The following is a 13,805-nucleotide window of genomic DNA, read 5'->3' on the forward strand; positions in this document are numbered from 1 at the left end:
AGCATAAGTGTTTGTTACTATTATTTTTGATGCATTGTAACTGCTGGTCAAAGTGGAGCTAATTTTAAATACTTTATATACTGTTGTGTAGTTTAACTGGTAACAATCCAACATATCTTATAAACTGATGCTATGTTTTGTATGTAAAATCCTAATCTACAAAGTAACTAATAACCGAAGTTCTCAATAAATATATTGGGAGTAAAAAAATTACAGTATTTCCCTCTGAAATGCAGTGCAGAAATATAAAGTAATATAAAATGTAAATACATAAAGTACAGGTACCTAAAAAATGTACGAAATTACAGTACATTTTGGTATTTTGTTTTAAATGCCACATTCTACATATTTGTGGGAAACGTGTCTCTTGTCCTAGTTTAAACTCGCCAAAAACTCAATTTCCCACGAAGTATCTGTCCATCTGCGCAGACTCAGTGGCATTGAACACTTGCCCCATTCCCTCCTCCCTACTTTAATGCTAGCTAAGATGGTGGTTAGAGCGTAAATTGTCTCTACAATACCAAGAAAAGAAAGGGGCAAAACATCTTTATAGCCTTTAAATTACAACAGAACAACACACCTACGGTTATTGTATGTGACCGTGTGTGGAAATTTAGACATTTCAGATATATTGGCTCGCAGTCCCCGCCCAATTTGGTGTGACTCCCTTGTAGTGGAATCCTAAGCTAAATACGGACAGGGTAAGTAACGCTAACGTTAGCCAAGTTGCTAGCTAGGCTAGCCAGCTTCCATCCTCCTTTAATAAATATAGGATAGTTGTGTCTGTTAAGATTTTACAGACTGACAATAGAGTATTCTCAAGCTTATTGGATCACTGACCAGGTAATCGTATTGTCGTGAGAGCAATGTCAGTTGTTTATAGTGCCAACAACTTGCCTCCAGTTCAGCGTTAGTTTGTGTAGGCCGCGTCGTAAGCTTGGCCCCAAAACCCCGTATATTTCGATGATAATGTAGCGTGTTAGCTACGCCGATGCTAGCGGTTATCATACAGCAAGCTGTCAATTAATATGTAGGCGAAAACGTAACATTATGGAATACGGCTTTTTAAACGTTTAAGGTCAATATCAAGTTAATGTTCATCTCTGTATGTTTTGTTTTTATGATTACACTTGCAAGTGCTCCTGGATACTTGCTATTAGTTAGACCGGCTTCTTTTACCAAATCGCGGCTAATGTTAGCTTAGCCTAACGTTAGTCAAATAACATCTGTCATAATGTACGATCCAGAAGACAAGAGCAGCTAAAGTTACCAGCCTGGCTAACTAGCTAGGTATTCTGGTTTCATACGCGACTTCACCGATCAGCTGATGTCTGCAAGTGAAGCAGCGAAACTGTGATTCTCCTGTACATGTACATTTATTAGCTAAATGTTGGCATTTCTCTGTTCTCGTCTAATTCAACTTTACACTGTCGGGTTTTCCCAATCTGGGTTTGTCATTGAGTTCGCCTGCTGGCAGCAGTGTTGTCACGTAGAAACCGGGCTGGTGTTTAACTGCTAACAACAGACGTTTCATTTGTAAATAAACGCAGTTTGTTGCATTTCTCTTTAACGTCAATCGTGACGTTGTTTCTAGTACTGTCAAGCCCTGAAAGATAAACATCCGCATTAGCACTTTAACATGATGACTGCTGTTTCTGGCTTGTTTTTTAAGATGTACAGTCGTTTGTCTTTTTATTAGGTACACGTAGCTAAATCTAATGCAGTCCAATACAAAGTCCTGCAATAACTCAAACCATCATGGCGGTTATAATGTTACGGTTTTGTTGAAACTGGAGGCGTTGATTCAACTTGATGATGATTTTTGGAGGCTGTAGTTTGGGTCCCATCACAGTTTCCCAGAGCCCAAGGTGAGGACGGCTTCAAATTGCTTGTTTTATACGACCAACAGCCAATAACTCCGACGTTCAATTTACTATCATAGAAGACTAAGAAAACCACCAAATATTCACATTTAAGAATATGGCAAAGTGAATTCTTGAAACTTTTGTTTTAAAATGACTGAAGCGATTCCTTGACAATTAATTTCTGTCAGTCGCCTAATCGTTTCAGCTCTGAAATGTTTTAACTACCCTCAATAGTAAAAATGGAGTAGACGAAACATTGGAAACGTCTCTGTGTACAGCACAATGCAATCCAGCGGCACCACAAACTACAGCCTCTTGAAGGGCCATAAAGTTGAATCAACACCTCTCTGAAAAGTTTAATCAAAAACTCAACATTATATCTGACGTTAAAGTAAGATGTATTGCATTAGACTGCAGTAGTTTAGCTAGGTCAACCTAATAAACCGGCAACCTAGAGTAATGTTTCCTCTGCTGCTGAATGGGTAAAACTCTGCATGAAAGAGATTTATGTAAATACATTTTGGTGTGCTCAGACTGATATTGTGATCTTGGTGGTCATAAAGTCAGTTTGAGAGGCTACACCATCCCGCTATTAAGTATATGTGGGGACAACAAGTTCAGATGGTGAAAGAAGTTGTTCTGATGATATTATTTTCAATCAGTCATGATGGAGTGCTTATACTTAGCCTCTGTATGTTTTCTTAGCCCTGTGCTCTGTGACCAGCTTCAACACTCACCCTTGCAGCGCCATAGGATGTCCCACAGCCCTGAAATGAAGGACGACCCCATGGAGTGCCCTCTGTGCATGGAGCCGCTGGAGATTGATGACGTCAACTTCTTCCCCTGCACCTGCGGCTATCAGATCTGCCGCTTCTGTTGGCACCGCATCCGCACAGACGAAAACGGCCTCTGCCCCGCCTGCAGAAAGGTGAGGAGGTGATGAGATGAACGCGATAACAGAGAAACTCATCACACCTGAAGGGTGATTCGTCTGTCATGTGTTTAGGAAAACGGATGATGATGTTGAGTGTCCAAATGCTAATACAGGGGGGAGATAAACTTTTGATCCCCCTTCTGAAGTACCTTGTTACTTAAAACATCAGTTCATTGTCATTTACAATTTACAGCCTCAGCACTTTGGCTAGTGATGCCTGTTGAACGACCACATTGACAACTAAAGTCCTCAGTTACCCACTATCCTTTACAAAGCTACATAAATTAAACAAGAAGTGTGTTTGGTGGTGGATACCTCAGTTTGTAACTAAATTGTGTGTGTTTTTGTGTAGCCGTACCCAGAGGACCCTGCTGTATACAAGCCTCTGTCACAGGAGGAGATCCAAAGGATAAAGAACGAAAAGAAGCAGAAACAGAACGAGAAGAAGCAGAAGGTGACAGAAAACCGCAAGCATCTGGCCAGTGTCAGAGTGGTCCAGAGAAACCTGGTGTTTGTGGTGGGACTCTCGCAGCGACTCGCCGACCCAGAGGCGAGTATTGCGTCACCACCAAAAAGCTCAGTGACTTATGCTACCTGTGACTTTGGAGTGTCAGGAACTGTTGGTATTTTAGCTTGATGTGAATAAAGCTGTAACAAACTAAATGCATTAGCTGCTAGATTTATCTTGGATTTTTCTGGCATACACAGATATAGTGAAAATTATTTTAATGCAGATTTAAAGCTCTCTGAAGCCTCAAGTGATATATACATTTTTTGCATTGTGCCCACAGGTCCTAAAACGACCAGAGTATTTTGGGAGGTTTGGGAAAATCCATAAAGTGGTCATCAACAATAGCACATCTTACGCCGGTTCACAGGTGAGAGGTTGGATCAAACTGACAGGATGTACTCATACCTGATAAGTTTATAAACATAAACGGAACTTAATCAATATACATGTTTCTAATAGAAGAATTATTTATCTTTTACCAGGCAAAAATGTGAAATCTTGTGTTTACAATTTTACAAATACAAACAGATTTGCTTGGTTATTTTAGTTAGTATTACTATTTGTGTGTGTGTGTGTTGTAGATTTAAAAAATAATCTATTTAATATTTTATAGATAGAATTATAATTATTGAGGGATGAAAATGTGAACTGATTAAACATAAGTAAGCAGTCAATAATAGAAATAATTGTTCATTGCAGCCCTAGAAAGACACAGCTACACCAGATCTGTCTGACTTGTATGTTTACTTTGTATGTTTAATTTTCTGTTTTTTCAGGGGCCTAGTGCCAGCGCTTATGTCACTTACATCCGTTCTGAAGATGCTTTAAGAGCAATACAGTGTGTGAACAATGTGGTTGTTGATGGCAGAACACTCAAGGTGAGAAGTTAACCACAATGATTTAGCTCATCCTCATTCATCCTTATCTTATATATGGCTAGAAGTTTAAGAAGTTTGAATTGCATAAAAGCCATGCGATAACTTTATTCTATATCTCTTCCTGTCTGTAAAACATAAACATCTTTGTGCAACCTGCAACCTGCAATGTTCAATAGCTTTCTTTCTGTTTCTCTGTTACAGGCTTCTTTAGGCACAACAAAGTACTGCAGTTACTTCCTTAAAAGTATGCAGTGTCCCAAACCTGATTGTATGTATCTACATGAGCTGGGGGATGAAGCAGCTAGCTTTACTAAAGAGGAGATGCAGGTAAAGTAGTTGTTTGATTGAGACTGAGACTTATTTCTCTTTCTGAAATGTGAATTAAATTTTTGCTCTTTGCTGTGTGTGTTGATCGTGGTTTATGCTTTATGCATTAATAAAATGATTAGTGTTGACTCCTGTTGTGTCAATTGTTTTTAGGCGGGGAAACATCAAGAGTATGAGCAGAAACTCCTCCAAGACCTCTATAAAATTAACCCTAGCTTTCTACAACCTCCAGCATGTGGAACAGAGAAGTCAAAGAGTAAATCCAACTCTGCACAGAGGTTGGTTTTTTTTATTTATTTTCTACTATGTTCTTCATCTTATTACTTCCACAGCGTAACTTGATCATTGTGCTAAGCTTAAATTTTTCTCCTGCTTTGTAACAGAACCAACAGTAGCAATGGTAAAGAAGGGTGGCCGACGCTGTCAGGTCATAACAAACTGGCCAACGGGCTTTCAGAGGACCGCAAGTCTCCTCCATTGCTAGACTATCTAGACCAAGAAGTTATTACTTCAGATGGGCTAGAAACAGAGCTGGGTCCTGGTCAGCGTACTGCCCTGTCCCCCTTCTCCTCTAACTGTGACAGTAACAGGTAATATAGACTCCTCAACAAAAGCACCAACGTATCCTCTATTTAAAAAAAAAAAAAAAAAAAAAAAAAAAAAAAAGTTTTAAAATTTTTCAATAAGCATTTTTTTGTCAATATGGATTTAAATTTGTCACGTGTCTTTCTGCAGTCCCAGTGACAAACCTCCAGAGTCAATCGGAATGGCGAATGGCGAGACTTTACAACAGGTAGAAAGACCTCAACTCTTTTATTTCAGTTACATATAAATCGAGGTGAATCAGGTCTGAGAATGACAATCTCACAAGTGTTTCTCTCCTCTCCCTTTTTCCAGAGGCCCACCAGTGACTCCCCCTCTCCCCCCCCTGGTTTAACCAAGCCCAGCCTGGTGGTGCCCATCAGTGTGTCAGACCTCACAGCCCGTTCACCCTTCGAGGGTGCGGCAGCTGAGTCCCAGTCGCTCTTTTCAGACAACAGTAACTTCAGACATCCTAACCCTCTCCCCGCTGGCCTGCCCCCTTCCCCAGCTCCCCCCGCGGCAGTTCTGACTGGCCCATGACCCCCGAACCACAGAGCCTCTTCACATCAGGTACAAAATTAAAACATTTTGGACGTCTTAAGTGTCTGATTGGTTGTGCTTTTTGTCTAATTTTCAAACAATGTGTTGACCTGCAGCTGCTTTATTCTGACTATTTGTTTTCATAATACTGTGGCCATTAGAATTGTACATCATGATATTGATGTCATTCAGCATTCATTCATGTCATTTTCTGCTGTTACAGGCATTGTAAATCACCCTGGATAATAAAACTAGCAAAATGCTTTAAAGGGGCTGCCCCCTCTTAATAGATTAGTCAACTGTTTGTCAGGGGCCGAGTCAAATTTAGTCAATAAATCTTTTTTCATGGGAAATGAGCAATAAGTAATGAGTCATTACTGAATGACGCATCTCTGTCATGTCTGTAGTGTTGGCAAATACGTGTTCTTAAGCTCTAGGTTTTAAAAGATCCGTGTGCATTCATGGGATAAAGAATAATAATATTGGAGACAGTTTGTGTGTTCATTTAAATCAGTAATCTAATAATAATACACTTTATTTGTATGGCACTTTTCTTAACAAAATTACAAAGTCTTTTACGGGCGGGCGGGGGGGGGACAAACAATAAAAGCAGCTAAGTAAATACAAATAAAAACCCACAATGAGATCATCGAACACAGAAGAAGTTCAGAGTAGGAGATGAAAATTTAAAATCGCGAGAATGGAAATGTAAAACCATAAGAAAAATATTAAGTATGTACAAATGCTTTTATATAAAATAATGTTTTAAGCCTCTCTGATCTCAATGGGCCCTTTTTCACCAGCCAATCAACTAATCAGTTAGTCAGATTAAGTGGCTAATTGACTAAGAATTTCTCACAGGCAGGACAGCATGTCAGTAACTTGTCTCTCTTCTTTCCTCACAGACACAATACCAGTGTCCTCTTCCACAGACTGGCAGGCGGCCTTTGGCTTCGGCTCGTCCAGCAAACAGCAGGACGATGATCTGGGCTTCGACCCTTTCGACGTCACCCGCAAGGCCTTGGCCGACCTGATAGAGAAGGAGCTGTCAGTGCAGGATCAGAGCCCCTTATCCCCGGGGCCCTTCCCCCAGGGGAGCAACCATGGTCCCAGCCTGCTGCCCCCCAACCCTAACCCTAACTCCTCTCACCACTTCCCCAGCGGCCTTCCCCGCCTCCCCCAGCACCACCACAGAGCAATCTACAGCTCCTTCAGTTTCCCCGGCAGTCAGAACAGCCAGGCCAGTCAGCAGCAGCCAGCCGCCAGACACCCCTGGATGGGCGTCCCCACACGAAATAACCTCACACACTTGAACCACTCAGCCAGTGCTGCCTCACACAGTAATTTCCTGGACCTGAATCTGCCCCCTCAGCACAACACAGGGCTGGGAGGGATCCCCATCTCAGGTACCAGACACCTGGGTCACTGTGGCACCTCTCGGTGTCCTGTGGAAGCAGTGCATATTAAAACAGATCAGATGTGTTACATTATGATGTTATTTAATATCACAACATGTGTATACTGCCACATAGCATTGTGATACTTGTTTTGATTAGCTTTATTGACCATGCAGAGGAAAGAGTCACTGGTCGATGCAGTTCTGCAGCTGACCACTAGTCTGTGATCAAAACACCTGAGAAACTGACACCTCTGTTTTCCTCTCCTCTCCTGCAGAAAACAGTGGCTCTATAGAGGGTTTAAATGTGAAAGAATGGCAGGACGGCCTGAGAGCTCTCCTGCCCAACATCAATATCAACTTCGGGGGCCTTCCAAACTCCTCTTCCTCTTCATCCTCCTCATCCTCCAACAGTGTTAACCACATCGGTGGGCCGGCAGGGCCAGCAGGCATCTCTCACAGCTTGAGCTGGGACGGCACAGCCAGTTGGATGGACCCTGCTATCATCACAGGTACAAAGTAACTGAAATGACAACGCAATTAGTGTAGATCAAAAATCAATCAACAATCATTTTCATATTCGATTAATTGTTTAAGTCGTTTATCAAGAAAAAAATGCCAAACGTTTGCTGGTTCCAGCTTCTGTTTTAGACCGTCGTTTATTGAACTAGTTATTAATTAACTAACTTTCTTTTTTGATTAATCTACTGCTTATTTTCTCGATTAATCACTTGGTCTATAAAAATGTAAGAAAATAGTGAAAAATTCCCATCACAATTTCCTAAAACCCTTCAAAGCCCAGTCCATTGGTTGGACATTCAATACACTATAATGTAAGACAAGAAGAACAGCACATTTGAGAAGTTGAAACCATCAAAATGTTTGACATTTATGAAAAATTACTTAAATAATTAGTCAATTATTTAAAATAATCGATCAATCCTTTCAGCTCTAAATTTAATTTTGTGTTTTGGACTTCATCAGACAAAACAAATAATCAAAAAATGTCACTTTGCCCTCTGGACAATTATCGGCAGAAGAATAAAAAACTCCCAGTAATTAAAAATAATTCTTATTACTATACTAGCCTCATTTACATGACAAAACTGCTGAGTTATTCATTCATGAGGATATTAGGAAGCTGATAGAGGAAGTGTTTTACCATTTGTGGACAAAATACCAGAAACATCTTACAATACAAAAGGCCTTTGGAATAATAAGAATTTGTGATTGTCTTCTCCCTGCTGCATTACATCATTTTGCAGTTTCTGCAAATAATGCACCTGCATTTCAAGCAACAGTTAATGTTAATCACAATCTAAAGGTCCGCCAGGGCTGCAGCTAACTATTAGTTTCATCATTGATTAATCTGCCAATTAATGGATTAATCGCTTTGTCTATAAAATGTCAGAAAATATTGGTATGCTGGTCTTGTCCCACCAAAAGTCCGGAAGACTAAAGATATTAAATTAACTGTGATATGAGACAAAAAGCTGGAGCCAGTGAATATTTAAAAATAGGTGCCGGTTAAATTTTCTAATCAATTAATCGTTTCAGCTTGATTAACATTATTTATGAGCTTTAAAAGAGTTCTGGCAATCACGATTATTTTGAACAAGTCGAAACAAAGTAACTTCGAGAACGCCAGATTGTCTAAACAAAATAAAACTAAACAAAATTATTTTCACAATATTTGTATTTACTACAGAGTCTTATTTTTCGTCATCCCCCCCCCCCCTTTAGGCATCCCGGCCTCAGCAGGAAACAGTTTAGACTGTCTCCAGGATGACAACCCACCACACTGGCTCAAGTCCCTGCAGGCGCTCACAGAGATGGACGGCCCGGCCGGCTCAGCGGTGCCCACTCCCCAGCCCCTCCACACCGGCCTCCTCGACGCCCACCTCCCCCTCCACCACAGAGCCGCCGGCGGCTGGGCTCCTTACCTGCCCCCTCCCACAGCCAACCCCGCCAGCCAGTTCCACTCCCCTCCCCCCGGCTTCCAGACCGCCTTCAGACCCCCGGGACAGCCCGCCACAGAGCTGCTACAGAGTGCTGCTGTGGACCGCCACTGAACACAGACTGCAGCAGACACCCATCCATTCCCCCACTACCACTTTATACCCACTCATCCTGTACCCCCTCCCCCCACCTCCCACCCTCCCCCCCAATGCAATACACACCAATCTGCAGAGTATGAAAAATTATTAACAAAGTAACAGACATGCTTTCTTCTTTTTCTCTTCCTCCTTCCTTTTTGTCTATTCCGAAGGCCTATTTGTTTTTGTTTTTTGTGGTACACAAGTTATCGGTACCCTCTGTCTGCTACCATCACCACTCCTTACATCTAATTCTGGGCGTAACATGGGATTCATTGTGTAGCTCACTGTTAACGGAGAGCACAAGAAACGGTATAGCATCGAGCGCCCAGTGGTGACACGAGTTTTAACTCCACAAACTGGCAAAGAAACAAATTAGCTGAAGTGAGGTCTTTTTTTTTTAAAGTAACTAATGATTAAGCATGAACAACATTTGTGTTTTTGAAAGTTGAAGTCACGATTAGTTTTTGAGGAATGAAGCAAGCTGTGAATCTGCTCTTGAAGCTTTGCCCCAAAGACCCTCTTCCTCCCCAATTTAACAGGAGACTGTGAAACGGTTAACCCTTACAGCTAAGTTGTGAATAAAGCGAGGTGAGAGAGAGAAAAAGGGGTTGGTACTTCGCTTTTTTTTTTTTTTTGAGTGTTTTTTTAAAAAATGTTTAAAAAAAAAAAAAGAAGAAGCTGAGATTGGGTTTGTGGAGAGTGAATGCAGATGACACCGGGGAGTTGAGGGCACAGGCTATGCATGGGCTCCCTGTTAGGTAGGGACACAGATGGCCTGCTTGAGGGGCCACTTGGCCCACATTCCCTTTAGTGGAGGGCTCCCACTGGCCCCGTCCTGCTGGAGGGAAAATTTTGCTGAACCTCTGTATCAGAGGATAGAGCACTGCCTAACCGCGGGAAGCCAGGGCTTTGGGAGATCGTGGCACACATCCTGAGCACTAGGGTTAGACTCTTACTCACAGTGCCACTGTGTGGTACCTACAGTAGCTAGCCCTAACATGGACAGCCACCAAGTAGATAGGACAATGACTAGATGGATGAGGAAATGTCAAAAATACTAATGAGGGTTAACAGGTCCCTTTCAACCCACGAGGGCTTAAACGAGGCCTTAAAACGGACAGATGAGAGAAAGGAGCTCAAATGATTGGAAGGGGAGTATAGCGTCGATGATTGCTGAAAAATATGCAATATTGTATGTGACTTCGGCAACTGTATGTGAGTGTGTGTCACAAAGGAAGGCGCTGTAAGACAAAACCAAGTACTGTAGTAGTGATTTAAGGAGCTCTCAGCCTTTAGGATTTGAGATCGACCTCTCCGACCACCGCCTTTTTTCTTTTTGAAGTCTTAATTCTGATCCGTGTTCGCTCTCTCTTTCCCCCCTCTCTTACCAACCCCCCCACACACCCCCGCACCACCCTTCCTCCTCCTGCTGTTCCCTATTTAACAGTATTCACAAAAATGAACAAACTCATCCAGGAGCAACCAACACTGAGTCATACAATGGGTTTTAACATGATGTTGTGAGAAAAAAACAAAACAAAATTAAGGCGCTTAAAGGAAGAGAACTGTCCTTTGCAGGTCTGGAAAAATGAACCTTAAATAAAACTGAAAACTCAGAGCTGGTGTTTGTCTGCTGATTCAAACATGTGCACTTATAAATATTTAAACTTTAAAGTACTCACCACCATACTGTACTCTTCAGGAAGGCCACTATAAATCACTTATGGTATGTCATTCCAATGGCTTCCACTAGGGGGCAGATCATTTTCTGTCAGTGAAGCTCTGCAGTTAAACTTCAGTCGAGCACACACACACACAAGGTTACACATGTTACCACAGTTTTCAGATACACCATGTTTTTTTCCCACTGAATAACAATTTCAACAGTTCACAAGTATTTGTTAGGCTTATTTGCTTAAATGCAGCTATGATACAGATAAGACTGAGGTGTTATCACATTTTTCAGTGCCATATGTCTTTTCTGTGTAGTTGCACTGCTGGGAGCATATTGCAGCCCTTCAGCTCTGCACTCTACCCGGCCAATGCAGCAGTAGATACCTGCAGCAGAGACTTTTTTTTTTGTCCCGTAGGACTTCAGACAGACACGGGGAGGAGCACAGTCGATACTCATACAGGGGCTTCATTATTTCTACAGTTAAATGTCTGAATCAGGCGCAACTGTTTTGCTCTGTTAATATAGTTTGTGTGGGACTGACAACAGACAAATGAGTAAACCAAGTAACCAATCCACAGTTAGGGCTGCAATATAAGATTATTTTCATTGTTTAATAAGATCAGGTTATTTTTTCTATTAATCATTTAGTCCAGGGGTTTTCCAAATCAAAGGGCTTTGGGGGATGTAAACAGTTGTTTTAGCCCATATATGTTTGCATTTTGCCAAATTGGCACCAATAAAAGTATGCAGAATAATCTATCAGCAGTTCCTGTTTGCAGTGTATCCATGGATGTACAGACAGTTATCACTGGATTACATTGATACTGAAGAAAACTTAAAAACGTGATGATTCTCAGGCAAGTTCTGGAGTTATAAGGAGCGTAGTTTTTCTATGATTTCTAAGCAGATTTATGGACATTTATTCACGGAGAGAGCAGCAGAAACAGATACATACAAGTGTTGATCAATGTACAGTGTTTGCCAACAATTATAACTTATCAGACGAAGACATATTAGGCCCATTTTATGTTATTAAAACTGTGTTTTTACTTTATTGAGGTTGGTGTATGACAATTTAATATCTGTTCATACACCAACCTCCACTTATAGGTGCTCACAGAAGGAATTACAACTGATGACAAATACATTAATAAAGACGAACTGTGGGCCTTACAACTACATTATACTGTGTTATAAACATGTATTAACTGTTTATATACTGATTATAAATGCTTAATAGGGGGGCTTAAAATAGTGTTAACCAAAAATCAATGATATATAATCAAATGAAATAAAAAAGAGAAAAGAAGCAAATCCTCATTGGAGAAGCTACAACCAAGCTACACACCCCGTTCATTTTTGTTCAGCTTTGGTTCAGTCCTTACTCCACATGCATGGTGTCCTTTTCCAGCACAAACTCAGTCATAAGTCTGACTTCTCATTTTGTCATTTGAGCCCAAAATACAAGAAAAACGACACATGCGCCAAAAAAAATTTACAAATCCTTTCGTGATGGTCACTCAAAATATTATTATAGAACAGTTCTTGATTATAAAAAAATTATTTGTTCAGTATTTATACACACTAATACAACAGAAAACTAAGAAATAAAACTATAAATCAGTCTATTTACATGTTAAGTGATTTTATACCAACTCATTTTTTGAGCCTTTTACTTTGAAAGTCTATGAATGCCTGTAAATTTGTGAAAATATTAATATTTCACAGTTTTAGGAATTTCTTTCAAAAACATTTTTTTATGGAGTACAGACATAAATGAGACGGTGTGAAAGCGCCACAGCGGCACTTGATGATATATAAATAAAGTTCAATGTTACAATAAATAAAACATGTTCACAGATGAATAGACAGACTCCAAATGGTTGACGATCATTTTTCTAGTCGATGGACTAATCGGTTAATTGTTAATAATATCAGCTCTAGTCCTGGTGTAACTGGACATGTGGATGAAGCAGAGCTGCCCCCTTTTGGTTTCAGGCTCCAGGTGCTGAGGAGGCACTAGCAGAGGAAGGTGAGTGTGTGAGTAACGCAGGCAGGCAGCAGATTCAGGGGCTGTGACAATGAGTCAGCAGCTACACAGAGGGGGGGGAAGCTGTGCTGAGAGTGTTCCCGGACCAACACACGCTCATGCAGATGGTGCACTGAAACATAATGGAGGTATCTTTGTGATGATGCATACCTGACACGGTCAAAAATAGCATCTCTTTATTATCTACAGCTACAGAAAATAACTCATTTTTTCTGCTCTAGTGGGGGAAAAAAACTCACAGAATCTGTCTAAAAGCTTGCCGGACTTAATTATTAAGTGCTCTGTGACAGACAGTGTTGCCTACAGCGAATGATTAGTTTATTGATTTGCTTGCTTTGCTGAAACTGCATATTCATGCTCATTATCATAAGGGGAAGGGGAGGACTGGGGAGTGAAGATGAATGATGAAGCAAAAGAGGTTAGAGGTAATTCATAGAGATGAATCACCTTTTAGTTGCCTGGGTTCAAATAGTAGCAGTAAAATATTCTTGAATTTTAAAGCACCAGAACTGGGATTTGTACAGCAGTGGGATATATAATGTCTAACTTAAGTATGCTGAGTGTCTGCAAATAAATGTCTGCAAACAGAATTTAACTATGGTCAGGTGTTCAGGACAAGCAGAAAAAGCCCTGATTTTTCACTCTCTTTTCCACAGAGCTGTCCTCTGCGGGGGGTTCAGTCTGTTAAACTGCTGAAATCTAGCTTTCCTTGAGGACTGCAGCTATGAGGGCATGTGGAGAGGGCACAGTAGCTGCAGTGGCTGCCGTCAAGAGTACGCTGTCTGTACTGAGAGCCGTGGATGGATTATGAGACAATGTACAATAACATAGGAGCAAGACCCCTTGTCTGAAATAGTTGCAAAACAACTACAAACGATGCGTCTCTTTCAGTGGCATTTTGCAGGTGAACCAGAACTCTCAGGTGCTGCTGTTGCACCTGATCTCCAG

The 13,805-nt window shown here is 41.0% G+C and overlaps 1 protein-coding gene across 1 annotated transcript; it reads left to right on the top strand.

Annotated features, from left to right (window-relative positions):
* Positions 1–449: 449 nt before the first annotated feature.
* Positions 450–10,748, top strand: cnot4a (CCR4-NOT transcription complex, subunit 4a). The gene is given in 14 exon segments (XM_044193700.1): positions 450–701; positions 2,611–2,793; positions 3,152–3,349; positions 3,591–3,677; positions 4,087–4,188; positions 4,390–4,515; positions 4,669–4,793; positions 4,899–5,105; positions 5,251–5,308; positions 5,413–5,596; positions 5,599–5,667; positions 6,543–7,043; positions 7,312–7,545; positions 8,777–10,748. Coding segments are annotated over 13 exon segments (2,394 nt in total). The 5' UTR covers positions 450–701; positions 2,611–2,619; the 3' UTR covers positions 9,106–10,748.
* Positions 10,749–13,805: the final 3,057 nt, after the last annotated feature.

The sequence above is a fragment of the Siniperca chuatsi genome, linkage group LG4 (genome assembly GCF_020085105.1).
Source record: "Siniperca chuatsi isolate FFG_IHB_CAS linkage group LG4, ASM2008510v1, whole genome shotgun sequence".
Lineage (NCBI taxonomy): Eukaryota > Metazoa > Chordata > Actinopteri > Centrarchiformes > Sinipercidae > Siniperca > Siniperca chuatsi.